The sequence below is a fragment of the Sparassis crispa genome (assembly GCF_003851025.1).
Source record: "Sparassis crispa DNA, contig_000001F, whole genome shotgun sequence".
NCBI lineage: Eukaryota > Fungi > Basidiomycota > Agaricomycetes > Polyporales > Sparassidaceae > Sparassis > Sparassis crispa.
Window position 1 is genome coordinate 1,530,921 of NW_020939748.1, and position 16,672 is coordinate 1,547,592.

The following is a 16,672-nucleotide window of genomic DNA, read 5'->3' on the forward strand; positions in this document are numbered from 1 at the left end:
CTCGCGCGCCTCACATCCCATCACTCCATGTCGGCGAAGTCACCTTCATCCAGATCTTGTGGCTGCGCACATGATTGAGCACAGACAGACGCAGACATCAAGTTGTGGGTTGGGGCAGCACAACGGAAGAAAGAAGGGGATTGATCATGAGATCAAACCAAAGCTTGGGTGAATGGGCGTCACACACCTCCTTGGGCTCCTCATCCTCGCCATATTGCATCGTGTAGTCTATGTGGCTGAGCACCGTCTCGATGGAGTCTGGATTTGTGAGGTCGAGTGGCAGAAAGGAGACTAGTGGGTGATCTTCAATCTGCATGTGTGAAAACAATAGAAGATGTCCTTTCAGCCCTCGACCTAAAGCTGATCGCAGAAAAAATGAACCACGTACGAGTTGGACAATTGCTTGATTCAGAGCGTGGAAGCGTGAATTGCGCTCTGAGCGCTCTTCGCGGCTTCCGGGTGCAGACACAAGGAGGAGCGGGTCCGGGTCGAGGTATCTGTGTGCAAAAGTGAGTAACCTAGCGCTACCATTATCGTAGAACAAGCTGGGCAGATGTGCTAGTTATTGTCTACCATAGGGCTTGCCCTCCAGGACAACAACAAAAAACTAGTACCACGTCCGCGTCGGCAATGAAAAGTCAAGAGATGAGTTTTCAAGAAATTCAGCCGATACACCGCAAACGACCCCCAAGATGCGGTCTCCGACGATAATAACAACTACTCGCAAGTAATGCAGTAGTATAAGTCTCCAAGAAATAACGACCGGAGTTCCAGTGGTATCAGTTGGTCAAGGGGGCTCACCTCGCAATATCTTTTCGGGCGCGAATTCCATTTCGTCCACTCGCGGCGTCCTCAGTGCTACTCGTTACCAGATCCATCTTGGACATAACGTTGATCCATGGAATTTCGAGATTCACCATAGCAGACATCGCGGAGAGCACACCGCTGCAAATTCTCAGTGAGATGCTGTGCAAGGGGAGGAATCGATATTGTGTATGTTGACCTGAAGAACTTGTATTTATCCTCCATGAATTGTGATTCGATGAGGTAGACGGCGCATGTACGCAACCCGAGGCGGGTTAGGTGCCGCACCAGACTCGGAAGAAATGGATGATGGGTGTAGAGCTCAATTTGTCCTTGGGATGACAAGATTGTGAAGACAAACTTTGCAGGGGAACACAGGAATGTTAACTCACCGGGACAGTCGAATATTAGGTAGTCATCCTCGTATTCGCCAAGCTCTTCATCTAGCCAGTCCATATTTTGCAGCAAATATCTGAGTGGTAGAAGACATAGATCAGAACGCCATGCATTTTCGAAGTCACGCTCGACCGTCTCCTGTTCCGAGACGTCTCCAGACCCGAAAAGAATAGCATATACACAGAAGCACTCACTCACTCACTCAAAGCAATACACCAGCCCGCCGTTAGGGCCATAGTCCAGCTCATCCATCACGTCCGCTAGGCTGACGAGGTCACGGATGTCGATGGCGGGCTCGTACTCAAAGGATGCGCTCTCTGCCGCAGGGTCAAGGTTCACGAGGTGCCCCGTTCGCTTCGCGGTCTGCAGGTGCGTCAAGATCGAGGTGCAGAATGTCGACTTTCCTGCGCCCGCAGGGCCGGTTACAAGTACAGCATAACGCATAGTTGTGAGCAGCAATTTTCGACGAGGGACGTCGAGGTCGCTGTCGCGGGTGGTGAGCAGATTGGAACTCCGACAGCGCGTTTCCTTTGCTGTATCACAATCAGCCACCGGACGGTGACTCTCAGGCTGTGATCGGCATCGTGCACGCCCTTTGTCCTCGCGCAACCTTCTTATACGACTCGCCCAGCGATTTGACGCTGCGCAACTGAGCTTGTAGTGATGTCGAAGCCCGCACTCTTCCCAGAGACGACGACCGCAGGAATCGCGGTTGATCCCCGCACGCTCGAGCGCGTGATCCCCGAGTCGCGCAGGCCAGACGGGTCGTACGTCCCCTCTCTGCACCCACATCGCCCATCCTGACGTCGTCCTTTCGCCACCCATGCACGCGCCACACACATCTCTTCGCTGCTCGCAGCGTGCGTAAGCAGATAAAGATCCGGCCTGGCTTCACGCCGCAGGAAGACGTACGGCGGTTCCGGGGCACGCGCCAGGCGCAGATGGAAGCGAACGTTCTGCCCAAGGGCCACGTTATCGGCTGGACTCCACCGCCATCCGCGCCCAAACCCGGTGCGGCTGCGGCCGGGACCGCACTCAGTAAGAGTGCGAAGAAAAACGAGAAGCGGAAGGAAAAGCGGAAGGAGAAACGCGAGGAGACACCTTCCGAGAAGGTGAAAGATAACTGGGAGGACGAGGACGAGGCAGAGGCGCAGCCTGAGGGCGACCAGCGGTCGGAGAGTGGCGTGCATACGCCTGAGAGTACGAATTGGGCAGCGGCGGCAGCAGCGGAGAAGAAGGCAAGTATCACGGCGCGGCAGGAGGCAAAGGCACAGGGTGGTGCGGACGCGTTAGCGGACGAGCTCGAGAAGCTTGAGGTGCATTGAGCAGCGCTCCTTTGTTCGGTGGGGAAGTACGGTGTGATATGATATGGTATTGGATGTACTGTATGTAAAGTAATGTGTACTGGAGACAATACAACGAGTGGACGAACGCGCTATTACATATCGATACATGATCGAAGCGTTCCCTATGTCGGCGATTCCGTGACAGCCCTTGTGTCTCAACCATTGTCCATGTTCATCCATCTGCCAGCGATGAATATCCTAACCCAGATGCAGTCGTAGTGGTTATGGAGTCCAAACCTGAGTAGCCTCAACAAGCTCCGGCTGAAAGGTTGGGAGTTCTGGAGATGACTGCTTTGGCGGACGTGGCTTAGGTTGATATTTCAATAATTCCATGGCTAGGACAATCACAAGTAGGAAGCCAGAGAGTCCGGCTAAGCATGCGGGGCGTAATGTAACAGTCAACGCGAGACGAAGAAAACGATCTCAGAAATTAACTCACCGACCGACTTGCGGAGGTTGTCCCAACGGACTTCCTCCATGTCTGTACGCATGTCTGAAAGTGAGACAAGGGATTTGTTCAGTACCTCCTACGATCCAACGCGATTGAGCAACTGCGAGTAGCAACACGTGGTGGACACACCTCGACTATGATGTCAAACTGCTTCGATTCGTTCTTCGATTCGTTCTTCCGGCTATCCAGTTCCATCTGGATTCTTCGGGCGCACAACGCGCAGAACCGGAAAATTTAGACGGGGTACACGAGATGCACGCAAAGAAGGCGTGAGTGGGGAAGACACTTACTCATGCTTGAGTGCATTGATGTCCTCCTTCATGCGACCGTTGAGCGTGTCCACCTCTCGGCGAAGCGCGCTTGTCGCGGTCTTCATCGCAGCGGCCTCATTCCGCGTGAGCATCGTAGTCTCAGTGCGCAGTTCCGACAGAGCCGCCTTGAACAGATATGCTTGCTGTTTCACGAAGCCGATTAGCACTAAAGCGTAGGACGACTCTAAGGGAGGGAAATTGAGGAACAAACGCACACTCTCGAGATCCTTAGTGGTAAGCGCTTCACGCCGGACGCGACCCAACCGATCCACAAGAAGAGCACGCGTCGCGCGCATGAGGGTGCGCGCGGTGGGCTCGGGAAACCACAACTCGATCTCGCGGAAGAATTTGTGTGTATTAAAGGGCGGAGTGGTATACGGGCCAAACGAGGTTAGTTCTTCGGGATGGTGCGGTGAAGGCAGCGCCGAGCCCGGGAGGTGTGGAACAGGCGGCTCAGGAGGTGGGAGATACGAGCTCGCACTTGGACCTTGGTCGGCATCACGCGAGGGTGGATGATCGGATGTGGAAGAACTGGGAGGGACGCTGCTGCTAGAGCCAGATAGAGCGGGATCCTTTGGATGAGCAAGGGATATTGATGGCTGCGATGAACTTGAAGGATCGGACGGCGGGTCAGATATGGCCGGCGAACCGTATGTGCGGGCCCTGCGGGACCCACGCGATGAAGAGGAAGTATAGACGTTTCTAACAAACACGGGTCGTCGAAGAGGAAGTACCTTGCAGAGGATCATGAGTGGCTGAGGGAAGAGCTTGTTTCCTCGCTTGGGCGGATGAGTCCACGCGCTCGTCCAAAAAAGGGAATTCCCGTACTTCGTCGGCCGCCCCATTCCTGGCTTATTTAAGTACACGAAAAGTGCACATTATGCAGATACCATTAGGCACTACTAGACTGGTGCGTTTACACGACACGTACGGATACAATTATGTGCAAGATACGACTGATCCATCCATGAAGCATTCCGCGGGAAGAGCCAAGAAAGAGTAGAAAAGCATGCAAAGGTGAGGTGACAACGAGAAACGCATTAACGTGTACTGCATGACTAGAGAGATGTAGTCGAAATAGAAATCTGTGTCCTGGTCAGTCAAATTTTCAGAAAATTGTAGAAATCGACTAACTAAGACCACGCTTAACAAGATATTACTTCCGTTCAGCTGTTGTAGTTGTGTCTCCAGTTTCACCTGCCGGAGTCGTCAAAAGACTGGACTCCACGACCGATCCTTCGAGAGGTACCGAAGCGAGCTTTGGAGTCTCCATCACACTCCGGTGGGAAGTCAACGACCCATCAACTTGGGATTCAAACGAAGGCGCCATAGGGCTATCAGCCTCTGCATCCGATTCCGGTACAGTGACGGGCGGTGTCCGAAGATCTTCTGCTTTCGACGAGGATGTGGCCGTCGACGAAGTATTTTCGGCAGCGACAGACGGCGACAGCGAAGTAGACGTATCCTCCGAGGAATACTTCCCGTTTTCGTGCGTGTGGTTATCTTCACTCGGCTCCTCGTCCTCTCTATCCTCATTGTATACACTAACTCCTCCGGTCCTGTAACTCCCGGCCGTCCACAAGCTTCTCGTGCCTCCCTGGCTCTGACCTCCTGCGGTACCGGTCAAAGCTAGACTGGCACTGGCACTCCATCCGCTCGCCTCGCTCTCCCAACTGCCTCTCCTAGAGCTACGCGGCCTTAGCGCACGCACACTGGCATCGACGTCCTGGTCCGGGTCCTGGTAACGTTCGCGCTCATCATCCATCTCTCCGAGAAGGAAGTGACTCGTCGAATCTCCATGCCCCGCAGCGTGGCTGAAATGCGAGATCGAGTCGTCTGCAAGCGACGCGCGCCCCGACAACGCCAACGCTGCGGCATACCGCGCACTCGGCATTGCAAACGCGGACGACGCGAGGGTCAACACTGACGCGTCATCTTGCGGAGGAGACGATGGGCGTGGATTGTTTCGCGGATGATGCGTGGTATGCTGTGGAGCCTGCAAAGACAAATGTGCACCACGCGGCACTGAACCGCCCGAGGATGGACGCGACGGCGTCGTGGGCGACGACGGCGGTATCGCAGAAAATGTAATGGAACCGCCTGAACCGGGTCCTGTGGAGTGTGTGCGGATGTGCAGCGGCAGCCGGTGACCCGGTATGGTGGGCGTTGGCGGCGCCTGCGCTATATGCGCCATGCCACCTGTGAGATCAAGGCTGAGGACAGTCGTAGGTTTGGTGCTCGCGGTCATGCTCCGGAATGTACGAGGATCGGAGAGGTAGGAGGAAGTGGACTGCGACGGCGAGGGTGAAGGTGGCGAGCTGGGTGGAAGGGGACGCACTGAGGCGTCTTCGTCTGCCTCGTAGTTGCTGATCGGAGACCATGTAGAGTCTCGAGCGAGAGAAGAGCGCTGTCCATCGTCTGAATCGGCAGCATGACCGTCAGTGTTGCTGGCTTGGTCGTCGAAAGTATTCAACGAGATGGTATTCCGCTTAGAACTCCCAGCCCCTTTACTCTTCAACCTCGGAGCAGTCAGTATTGGGGGTAAAGGCACAGAGGATCTGCGCTGCTTCTCCTTCGCATTTGGGGAGCGGGCGCCTAGTCTCTGCGCTCGTATGCTGTCCGTCTCGGAAGCTCTCCTGGCACGAACGGTGCCCGACCATTTGCGCTGGAACCAGGTGATGATAGGCTTGCTCGAGCGTCGAGACATCTTCTTTACCTGCGACTGATTGTGAGGCTTAGATTCGGGGACAGGAGGTGGTTTGGGATTCTCGGCGGACTCCTTTTTCGACTTGACAACCTGCTGTGTAGACTGTTTCTGGCTGGCCAAAGCAGTCATATTGTCTTTGGAACGCGCCGTCGGACCTGACGATGCTCAGATGAGAACTGAGAGTGGCTGGGGTGGCAGGAGAAACGAACGGGATGTATGTGACAACGATGATGGTGGTGAAGAGTAAGGCAAGGGCTGGTCGGCGTCCGTGTTTGAGCAACGCGTCGATCGAGTCAATTCGCTGCAACGGCACGCTTGTGGCACTGGCACGGATCTCAGATCCCCCCCGGTCTGACTGGCATATGCATACGTCTCCCGCTTGGTCGCGGCCACCGGTGAACGTTCTGGATCCCAGAATTAGCCAGTCTGGAAGCATACAATTATGTCGACAACTGGAAGGAGTGTCTCGTTCTCCAGCACAGGACGTTCAGCGAAGATCACCCTGACATTTGTGCTCAAGGAGTTTCTTCGGTGAGCCACCTGGATGATGTGATCATCATTTTCTACAAGCACCTGTCCCTCGCTCCCTCCCTTCACGCTTGCAGATCTATCGTGTACCATCCGTCCTGTTGCCGTACTATCAGTGATCCCAGACGTGCCATCGGATGGCACTTCTGTCCCCATTGCTCACTATTCTGGCCTTTTTCCTTCGGTATTGAGATACTTATCTTCTATAACATATAGAATACTATTCTAAATTTGTTTGAGGTGTGTGGAGGTGCCGAGATGGGCCACTGCAGGTTCTACACTCGATTTTCCTCGGAAATAATTTGGCCACCCATTTTTAAGGAATTTTACATATGTCTACAATTTTGAAGCATTAATCACGCCAGAGCAACGAGCTGCAGAAAACGTTCTGAGCCCGATGGCATCTCCTGCGTTGATTGACACCTTCCTAATCTGGCTCTGCATCAGCGTAAAACCTTGCACGTATTAACCAACATAAGCATATTGCTTCTCACCACGACCTTCTGGGACACGGGTAAGCCCAGCTGACCATTATCACCGCCGCAAAAAATACCGGCAATTGCGGCTTTGGATGTAACAGAAGAAGAGAAGCTCTCGGACGCGTCCTCGTGAACTCGCCATGTCTATGGGTACCTCGACCGCCGGTCCGCGTACCTACGTCGCAGCTGAAGCGAGCTCTCTCAGCAACTATAAATGAAGCTGCCGCATTGCGGGGGTATTCCAGCTGGCCACAGGTGGCGAATTGGCAGGAAGTCTCTTGCTTCCGACTCTTGGCAGGCGGAGAATTGCTCCAGGACATCGCAGCAACGGCTTGGCGTACTCTAAAGATGAAGTTGGGGTTAGCGTATTCTGTGGGGACGGCCGTTCTGCTTGGATCAGCAGTCAGCTATGCACAGTGTCCTGATTACACGACATATGCAGAGGTGTGTGCCTCAGTGTTGTGTACTGAGTAAGGTTGATACTACGTATGCGAACTTTCAGACTCCTCAAGGTAACCTTTCTATAGGACCATTGGCGTTACCATACATGAGACCGGTTCCTGCCTGTCGCACGTTCAATAGCTCTGCTGTGGAGGTGAGTGAAAGTTTTAGGTTTATATGGATTTGCGCTGATCAGGAATGACATCTGGCAGGATGTGATCAGCAACATGACCGCTCGTTTGAGAGATCCTGATCTCGCGCGTTTATTTGAGAATTCATTTCCCAACACGTTGGGTTAGCAATGAGTTGTTTTACCTGATGGACCCTAATTCGTCGTTCTGGTAGATACCACTGTCAAATACTTCAATGCTGTGAGTAGTTATCTATCTGTTGACTGCAGTAAGCTTGATAGCTCTCATGAAAGACCGAGAATCTTGCATTTATCATTACTGGAGTAAGTTCGCACTCAGCTTCTAATTTCTCAAAGTCGAATCTAACAGGAGCATCTGGCAGGATATTACGTATGTTCTCTGCAAACAATTACATGAACTGAACAAATATGCTCTTATCTAGTGCACAATGGCTGAGAGACACAGGAAACCAAGTTTGTCGATTGTTGTTGCGCACCAATATGATCTGACGTATCATTTCGCTCAGTTCGCCCAGTACCATTCATTGCTCTCTATGGACCAGGAACTCGCCACCCTCGTGAAGGCTGTGATAAACAACGAGGCACGATATGTATCCCAGTATCCATACTGTGGCGCATTTCAACCTCCTTCTGAAAGTGGGCTGAGCCCAACAGTGAACGGCTATGCGATCGACGTTCTTGTTAATCCGTGAGTGCCAGATCTCACGAGTCTTTATCTTCTGCATATTCAATTGCGTGTTTGGTCCACAGACCAGTTGACAACCAAACCGTATTCGAATGCAAGGTTAGTTCATGTTTCGCTTAAAACTGTATTGGTTTGAGTTGAGGAGTAAATGTTTTTAGTACGAGCTTGACTCTCTATGCTCGTTCATGAAACTGTCGAGATCATACTACCAGGCGACAAACGACTCTTCGTTCATAAACGATGAATGTCAGTGCAGTTTAAGTTGTTGCTGCTTGATGCCATCAATCTTACTCACTTCATCGACGTTAGGGAACTTGGCAATCTCACAGATCCTCCGCGTCATTTACGAGCAATCTCAAGCGACGTTCGATGACAACTTCGATCTGGTGTCGTATTACAACTGGACAGGCACGGCTGGTTCTCTATCGCCAGCTGTCAATAATGGAGGGAACGGGGAACCGAAGGCGTACACGGGTCTGGTCGGCACATCTCATAGACCTTCTGATGACCTCAGTACATTCGGTGTGTCAGCATACCTCTTCAGTCTTCGGGTGAGGTTCGTCTGAATTTCTTTTGCAAGCCTACTTGACCCCTGCAAATGCAATGCTCACAGTGGAGCTGAACTACCTTGCGGACATTCTTGACTCTGTAGGGCAAGCGAGTAATGTCAGTCAGCTGGCTCGGTACTACAGCAGTGTTATCAGCGATGCTATATGGAACACTACGGTATGTACCTTGTTGCCTGTGGTATGCGTGAACGATTATGCTCACTGCGCCATTAGCTGGTCAATAATATTTTTGCATACGAGACGAACGGTTAGCGAAATTCTCGCGTTGAACGCGTAGTTGTCTTACTCAAATTTATGTATTCCACAAGGGTTCGGGGGCAGATATGTGATGGATGACGCGAATGTGCCGGTGCGTATGGACAACATTGATCTCACGCACATTACTGACTTAGCTTATCATTATATTAGTCATTGCTGTCGCTACCCTACCTGGGTTTCTTGGACATGAACCACCCGGCATATATTGCGACGCGTCAGGTGCTTTTGTCGCGTGCTAATCCTTACTACGTCGTTGGGCAGAACTTCAGCGGTATAGGGTAAGTGTACTCTGCAGTGCTATTGTCACACTGGCTCCTGATCTGCGGAATATTTGCGCTGCAGAGGACCACATGAAGATGCTTGGAACCCATGGTGAGCTTCGACGATATCGGTGATTACTACGTGCTCTGACATGTTGATAGGCCCATGGCTTTGGTCTCCTCTATCTACGGTACGGATAACGACGAAGAGATAATACAGAATTTATACCTCATCACCAATGTCAGTCACAAGCTTTCGAGAACAAATCATGGCTGACTGGTCACATCTTGTAGAACACGGCCGGCCTTGGCCTCATCCACGAATCTATCGACATATACGACTCGACGTACACACGTCCGTGGTTTGCATGGGCGAACAGCTACTTCTCCGAGATGATGCTGGATCTTGCTAGCCGCAAACCCCATCTCATCTTTACCGACGGTCAACCTTACATCCCAGGCCGATGATTGTTTATCCGTGCGGCGAGCCTTGATGGTAACGCTCACATACCAGGAGATAATGGACATGCATGATCGCAAGAAAACAAAGGCGACTAAGACAGGGCTGCTGCGTTTTGTTTCCCTTCGTCAAAGGGATAGCTTTGTACTTCCTGTGCTAGAATCCACAGTCGGTATCATTGTTCTTGGAATCAAGGAAATTGTATCGCCTTGAGTTGTTTGCCTATGTATTCGCCAGGATGATCGCAGCCGTCACGCAGTGGCAGCGCATTCGACAAGTCTTCGCTAGGTGGCAGTCCGAGACGTGATGGGCGCACAAAAAGGGAAGTATACGTAAGTTGAACAGGTTCGACAAGAGCCAAGCCAGAAAGGTGTTGAGGCTGCGCTACCACCACCGAGCGCTACTTTCGAATACATATTTCTCCTCGTTGCCCGTCTTCGAGCTTCCAGACTTTCACCACTGTTCAGAAGGACTGAACCCGCAATGACCTCCACTCCTCGCGACGTCGGAACGCTCATCGTCGTCGTTCTGAAAGCGGTGTGTGTATAAGCATCTATGACCTTTATGCCTTCGTTCTCATCCAGATCCGCTGGCAGAAAAACTTGCCAAACAAACGCCATATAGGCAAGCAGGATCCATTCTGTACAGTCACATATAACGGCGAGAAGAGGAGAACGAAGGCGATCCATCGCGGTGGTCAACATCCCGAGTGGGATGAGGAGATCCGTTTCACCCTGTTCGAGGACACAGAGAACGATGCAACGAACGCCGCCAACGGAGGCACTCCTCCACCTCCACCCCCGAAGGCTAATGGCAAGGGACCCCCCAAGATCAAAGGCGGAAAGTCTATGATCATCTCATGCTATGCAGAAGATCCTCGCGAACCGGACCTCATAGGCGAGACCACTGTTGATCTGACCGAGGTGCTTACGAAGGGGGAGACCGATGGTAAGTCATGTCCTGGCATGAACGTAAATATAATAATGACACAGTCTTCAGAATGGTTCACGATCATGAACAAAGAGAAATACTGCGGGGAAGTGTATTTGGAGTTGACGTTTTGGTCCAATGTTCGTAGACTCTTCAGCACTGCAGACAACGTACGGACTCATGGTCATTATAAACGCAGGAACCGCCGCCGGTGAAGAAAGTCAGGGCGAAACCGAAGGCGCATAGGCAGTATGGAGGTCCCGGCTCATTCGTGCCCACCGAGGAATCTACCGAGGAAGTGCGGCATGCCATATCGCATCTTCCATCTACAAGCAGCTTCCGAGAGGAGCTGAGTCGTGACAGTATACCGTCATCTCTCAGATCATCGAGCTCCATAGCAAACCTCGATCTATATGTTCCGGCATATGAGAGTACTCGATCCCACCACTCTGTGGACAGCGTCGTTAATGAATTTGCTGAGCTGGGCTTTTCGGACAATGTGAATCGCAGGCAAAGTTTTCCTGTGAGTGCATATTTCCGTTCCCGTTTTCCGACGTGGCGATTTTCATCTGTTTTGTAGCCACAGCAAGGATATCTTCCAACCCATGGATCGTTCATCGAATATCCTGATTCGCAGGCTTTGTCTCCTCTGTCCTCTCAAGGATACCGCCACAGTACATATTCCGATGGAGGATATTCGTATGAACGACCTGTGACGCCTTCTGGATCTCTGCCGTATCATCATAGTTCAATGTCCATCAATCATGAGCCTTACCAGGCGCCATACGAATCAACTCCTCCCCCTCAACCGAGCTATCAGGCACCTGTTCGCCATGCAGGTCCGAGATATAGCATGCCTACGTCATCCTCGGGTTTCATGCCTGTCTCAACTCCGGCTCCGTCAGGATTCCTCCCTCTCTCGTCTCACGTCTCCCAACCGTCTGGGTTTACTCCTCTCCCGGCACCTACACCAGCTCCGATGGGTTATGGTCCTCCTCCGTCTCACGTCCCTGTGCCTTCATCGAGCTTCTCGACCCTGCCACTTTCGCTAGTCCCGCCTCCGAGTTTTGGTGTTGTGCCATCCGCCTCGCCCGCGCCCTATCATCAACACACACTTCCTCAACCTCCACCGGGACACAGCTATCCTCAGTATCCTCCTCCCATGCCATCTTCTAGCTTTCAGCATTACCCCCTACCTGCACTCACAACCTCGGCTCCGCCGCTTTCCCAAACGGCGCCTCAGAAAGCGTACGGACCCCCAGCACCGGTATCTGTCCCCGTGCAGTCGCAGTCCGCCCCTCCACCCGATCGACAATCGATGCAGATGTCGATTCCGCCGCCGCCTCACGACCATATCCCGCCGCCTCCACCGCTGAATGAGAGCCCTTCATCTGGTCAAGTTAGCAACTCTAGACCACTTCCACAGCCTCGGCGGCGCAATTCCTCGTTACCTGTTCCGCCAATGGCTTATCCGCAGTATGTCCCTACTGCAGGAGGCAATGTCCATATGCCGCCCTCAGTTTCTTACAATCACATTCCTCCGCCCCCGCCTCTGCCGCAGCACAGTGCAGCAGCTTCGACGTACTCACAAACGCCTCATCCGACCATTCCTGTTCCGCCACCTCCCGCCCCGTCATCAGTTCAGTCTCGTCCAACAAGACGTCCGAGTCTACCGGCGCCCCCGCATTCGGATTATCAGCAACAGTCACAGTCTGCATTCCAGGCACTTCCACCTCCGCCGCCCCCACCTACCTTACCTGCCCATGCTATTTACGAGCAAGTTATGCCGTTCCCAGTGCCGAGTCAAAGCCAGACGTTCTACCCGGGACCCCCGCCCAGACCTCCTGTCCAACTTCAGTCGCAGTCGCAGTACCTGCCACCTACTGGGGGTCCTCCATCTGCTCATGCGGGCTACTCGTCTCCTTTGACGGGTTAGGCGGAGAATCTCGCAAGCAATATTTATCTTGTGCCTCGCCTTCTAGTATTCGTCCTCCCGCAATTATTTTACCATTCTTGGAGATTCCTAAGGACTTTAGCTTCGATCCGCTACTTGTGTCGCATAGTTTTGACATCATCTGCAATGTGAGAATTGTCCGCGTATTGCATCTAACAATAAATTTTTCGTACACGTATCAATGTTGTGAGTTCGACGCTGAGCCTGCATCGGACTCAGCCAGCGCCTTGCGCTCCGCCTTCCACTTCGCGATTTCTGTCTCTGTCGCGACCAGGCCCCGGCGTGCGAGGTCGAGGCGCGCTTCTTTCCGCAATGCACTCTCAATCTGTCGCCTTTGGGCCTCATGCGACTGCAGCGCATGCTCGGCGCCGATGACCAGCCCGAAGATGGTGACTGTGCGAAGCGACGGGTGTGACTTAGACAGTCATTTCAGCAGGAAGCGGAACGAACAGATTGACACCACGAAGCCCTTGAATGCGAGAGTCTGCCGCCTAAGCCCACAGGAAGAGAGGTTCGGAGGCTGAGCGCAGCTGCTACACGTGTGAGGCTTGGATACTGACTGACCTGAAGAGCGGCCAGGTGTAATGGCCGATGGTTGCGAGCCCGAGGCCAACGCCAGTGGACCGCGCAGCACCGATCCAACCAGCTTTGGTCAGTAGTTGATAGGCCTCGTTAACATCGTTCTTGCGAGTCGCCCTGTCCATGACTACAGCAAGACGGTACGAAGGAGGGTGACAGCTCTGATTTAAGCGCGGCCGTGGAAGCGACGTCACTCCAGATACGGATCCCTGTAACTTGAAGGTACAAGTCAGGCTCTAACTACTTTCACAGTAGTCCGACGATACAGTTCTCGCAGACGACTTGCTCGTTGAGAACACAGCAAATATACCAGGCTCAGTAGAGTACATAGTAAATTTCAATCAGCAATTACAACCGTATAGTGAGCGAATTAGGTCGTGGATACGTTACAGAATACAATCATTCGTCTGTCATGGAGCCGGCATTGAACTCTGCTGAGTGCTGCTACAACCCACAGCGCTCCCGCCACTATGTTGCATGAATGCAAGCTGGTGATCTTCGGAAGAAACGATCAAGTGGTTGTTATCGAAAGCAACCTGGATTATACGCCGACCGGAGCTCGAGAAGCAAGGAATCTACGAGGAGATGTCAGAAGTCTGGTAATAGACGCGAAGGAAACGCACGATGTCAAGGGTCCTCCTGAGGTTGCGCAAATCCCACAGCCGCACCGAACCCTCTCTATCTCCACACGCAAAAGTGTTGTATCTCATATCACCTACGAAATAAAGGTGACACTAGTCACAATTAAACAGCAGAAGTGAGGGAAATAAAATTGACCTCTTGTGTATCTACCGTGAAGCTTGACTATATGGTAGCCAAACCTCTGAACAGGAGTCTTCGGCACCCATCGATGGTCGCGTATTTCAAATTGCAACTCTCGATGAGCAACCTTCAGAACATATCAGACTCCTGTAAAGTCAGACAAAGCGAGACGCTCACCTCAAGAAGAGTGCAATATGGAGATAACGCTTGATGGGCATGGTACACGGAGTTAGAGGTCTTCAATGTGTTGACCACTCGTTCGGACGACAGATCCCAGATGTGTACATTGCAATCTGCGCCCGCAGATACCAGCTTGTGGCTCGTGTCGCGGATAGGTAGCAACGATTGAACAATTGAGCTGTGCTTAATTGCCAAGGGAGTCGGCGCAGAGGTCTGAGCAATGTCCTCCGGCACAGTCCATAGGTGGACCATGTGGTCGTATCCTCCCGTCGCAAACATTCGCGGCTGCATCATTGAACAAACGACGCTGACACCACCCTTCCTCTCGGCCTGCAGCGGTCTGTCAAAGGAACCTACTTCTCTCACCTGTCGACGCCCAATTATCGGTTTTACATGCCTTTCAGGTGGTAGCTTGGGACTTACATTATGGTTTGTAACTTCCACCAGCGATACCTGCTGTGCATCACGCGCATGCCCCATGACAATTAAGTCACTGTGGGACAGGTTGAGTAAACACACGTCGTCCACAATTGGTTTGGGCGTGTTAAGCCCTGACAACAATGTAGACGTTTTTCTGCGAAAAATTAGCTGCCTCCCGGGTCGTAAGGCCACAACATACCTAGGCAAAGATCGCCCTACTAGATCCAGAGATCCCCGTACGGTGACATTAAACACACCAAAGGTGGACGAAGTAAGCAACCGACGAGGTTTGGCGTAACTGTCCCTTTGGAACTGTATTGTCTCATTTGCAGTTTCGACGTGCAATGATGCATCGCCTAGAACCTTCGAGTTAAGAGCACTAGTGCTCAACCCATCGTTCGAATTACTTGGACAAGACGGGTGTTCTTCGCGAGACAGACTGGGCGATCTAAAGTTATCGTTCGATTGTGGGAATGATTGCTGGTTGTCAAACGGAGGATGATCACGAGAAATGGATGGCCTTCTATCATGACAAGTTGGAGGAGAATTGTGGGGGGATCTTGCAGCCCAACCATGCGATTCCACCGATGGCCTGAGGGATGTCTGCCGCAATGGCTCAGAACATGACTCGTCTTGTTCGAGGTGATTGGAACTGGGAGAAATTGTCAAGGAACCTGAGCGAAACGAATAAGCGAGTGGATGGTTTGGTGATTCTGAAGTTGTGTGACATAGGATGGCACTAGTCGAGTCTTCGCCGTGGAGATATTCCGAGCTCGTTAGGTCGTAAACAAACGGAGAGTCAGCGCGATGTATAGCAGAACGGTCGGACACGGCTAATGGCCGCACAGGACTCGATTCGAGTGGAAGTTCCTTTCTACTATCGTGCAATGACTGGTCTATACCGTCGGTGTCTTCGCTACATAAAACCCTTCCGTGCATAAGATGACGTTCCGACGAAGGCGCATTGACCAGAATGAAATTGCCCTGCGTAACGGTGGTAGATGCCGATGGATATTCATTCTGAGTAGCACCGGGAGGGCCACCTGGGGCGTCCTGGAGCTGTCAATACTGTTTTAAGCTAAAACGAGCATTTATTCCCAACATAGACATCGCACCAGCTGAGAGGGAACCTTCTCGCCTCGAACAGATGGTGCAGAATAGGGACGAAGTTTGAAAACCGACGGCTCCTCGGCAGCAATGTCTTTACGAGCATTGCCCGAGACGTCAGATATACTAGGATGCTCCTCGTTATCACTCCCGTTAGGCGATGGTCCAGGAGTTGATTCCCCGCGAGGCCCGTTTGGCCGGCATTCGAAACGAACAGCCGATCCCTGGAAGCTTTGCTGAACGACTTTGACGCCCTTCGTAGATTCCAGATCTCCGATCTGTGAGCGAAGCCATCCGCGACGACTCTGATGAGAACCTGGGGCGCCCTTCTTGCAATGTTCCGGCATATCAACCAGTATTACTACAACCTCTTCTTTGCGCTTGCGCTTTCTAGGCGCAGACTTGCGATTGGCGGATCCGGAGTGGGTAAAAATCTGATGATTTACGGGAGGATGCGCAAGTTCAAGGCGCGGTCGTTTCGACGACCTCTCGCTATCCTGCACAGTCAAAGGCCTCTTTAGACAGTCTCTTGGAAGGCTGTCCTGGGATGTCTGTGGTGGCCTGGTAGCACCGTGAATGTGTCCAGATAGCTGACTATGGTTCGGTCTGTGCTGGTAGGCATCCACGCGCGGCACAGGGCGTGAAGTGTGCATTCCGCCTCTATTTAGTCCTCTTGCATTTCCTCTGAAACTGCCTCGGACAGTGGGAGGACGACTTGCACGGATGGTGGGAACGGAGGTTGCCCCCTTGCGGGCCAGGCGGAATTCGTTGGGTTGGGCATCTTCTGGTTTTCCGGACATCGAAGTTGAACGACGCGGGCCGAACACATTTAACTGCGACCGTCGCCAAGGTGAGATGGGTTAGCGAAAGTCTGAAGCTTGGAGGTATAGAGGA

At 52.4% G+C, this 16,672-nt stretch overlaps 8 protein-coding genes across 8 annotated transcripts; 3 read left to right on the top strand and 5 right to left on the bottom strand.

Annotated features, from left to right (window-relative positions):
- Positions 1-20: 20 nt before the first annotated feature.
- On the bottom strand, positions 21-1,644 carry SCP_0204820 (GPN-loop GTPase 3; the record flags this gene model as incomplete). The annotated part of the gene is made up of 7 exons (XM_027754396.1): positions 21-62; positions 188-310; positions 389-497; positions 802-945; positions 1,004-1,136; positions 1,197-1,276; positions 1,403-1,644. The coding sequence occupies 7 exons, from the start codon at positions 1,642-1,644 to the stop codon at positions 21-23; spliced, it is 873 nt and encodes a 290-aa protein (XP_027610197.1).
- A 219-nt stretch (positions 1,645-1,863) lies between these two features.
- Positions 1,864-2,525, top strand: SCP_0204830 (hypothetical protein; the record flags this gene model as incomplete). The annotated part of the gene is made up of 2 exons (XM_027754397.1): positions 1,864-1,967; positions 2,060-2,525. 2 exons carry the CDS (start codon positions 1,864-1,866, stop codon positions 2,523-2,525), a joined length of 570 nt encoding a protein of 189 aa, XP_027610198.1.
- Positions 2,526-2,768: 243 nt separating this feature from the next.
- On the bottom strand, positions 2,769-4,153 carry SCP_0204840 (predicted protein; the record flags this gene model as incomplete). The annotated part of the gene is made up of 5 exons (XM_027754398.1): positions 2,769-2,917; positions 2,986-3,073; positions 3,127-3,199; positions 3,288-3,451; positions 3,524-4,153. 5 exons carry the CDS (start codon positions 4,151-4,153, stop codon positions 2,769-2,771), a joined length of 1,104 nt encoding a protein of 367 aa, XP_027610199.1.
- A 311-nt stretch (positions 4,154-4,464) lies between these two features.
- SCP_0204850 (hypothetical protein) lies at positions 4,465-6,144 on the bottom strand (the record flags this gene model as incomplete). Its single annotated transcript, XM_027754399.1, has 1 exon — positions 4,465-6,144. One exon carries the CDS (start codon positions 6,142-6,144, stop codon positions 4,465-4,467), a length of 1,680 nt encoding a protein of 559 aa, XP_027610200.1.
- Positions 6,145-7,370: 1,226 nt separating this feature from the next.
- On the top strand, positions 7,371-9,854 carry SCP_0204860 (Meiotically up-regulated gene 157 protein; the record flags this gene model as incomplete). The annotated part of the gene is made up of 18 exons (XM_027754400.1): positions 7,371-7,466; positions 7,525-7,617; positions 7,676-7,757; positions 7,809-7,834; positions 7,888-7,917; positions 7,977-7,984; positions 8,037-8,067; positions 8,121-8,302; positions 8,365-8,398; positions 8,458-8,545; positions 8,609-8,821; positions 8,880-9,025; positions 9,082-9,115; positions 9,177-9,217; positions 9,277-9,404; positions 9,469-9,498; positions 9,549-9,627; positions 9,681-9,854. The coding sequence occupies 18 exons, from the start codon at positions 7,371-7,373 to the stop codon at positions 9,852-9,854; spliced, it is 1,515 nt and encodes a 504-aa protein (XP_027610201.1).
- A 475-nt stretch (positions 9,855-10,329) lies between these two features.
- Positions 10,330-12,712, top strand: SCP_0204870 (predicted protein; the record flags this gene model as incomplete). The annotated part of the gene is made up of 5 exons (XM_027754401.1): positions 10,330-10,383; positions 10,443-10,794; positions 10,846-10,916; positions 10,976-11,299; positions 11,357-12,712. 5 exons carry the CDS (start codon positions 10,330-10,332, stop codon positions 12,710-12,712), a joined length of 2,157 nt encoding a protein of 718 aa, XP_027610202.1.
- A 196-nt stretch (positions 12,713-12,908) lies between these two features.
- SCP_0204880 (hypothetical protein) lies at positions 12,909-13,434 on the bottom strand (the record flags this gene model as incomplete). Its single annotated transcript, XM_027754402.1, has 3 exons — positions 12,909-13,123; positions 13,181-13,221; positions 13,295-13,434. The coding sequence occupies 3 exons, from the start codon at positions 13,432-13,434 to the stop codon at positions 12,909-12,911; spliced, it is 396 nt and encodes a 131-aa protein (XP_027610203.1).
- A 285-nt stretch (positions 13,435-13,719) lies between these two features.
- Positions 13,720-16,578, bottom strand: SCP_0204890 (hypothetical protein; the record flags this gene model as incomplete). The annotated part of the gene is made up of 7 exons (XM_027754403.1): positions 13,720-13,884; positions 13,933-14,024; positions 14,087-14,198; positions 14,249-14,617; positions 14,675-14,825; positions 14,871-15,730; positions 15,787-16,578. The coding sequence occupies 7 exons, from the start codon at positions 16,576-16,578 to the stop codon at positions 13,720-13,722; spliced, it is 2,541 nt and encodes an 846-aa protein (XP_027610204.1).
- Between the last annotated feature and the right edge of the window lie 94 nt (positions 16,579-16,672).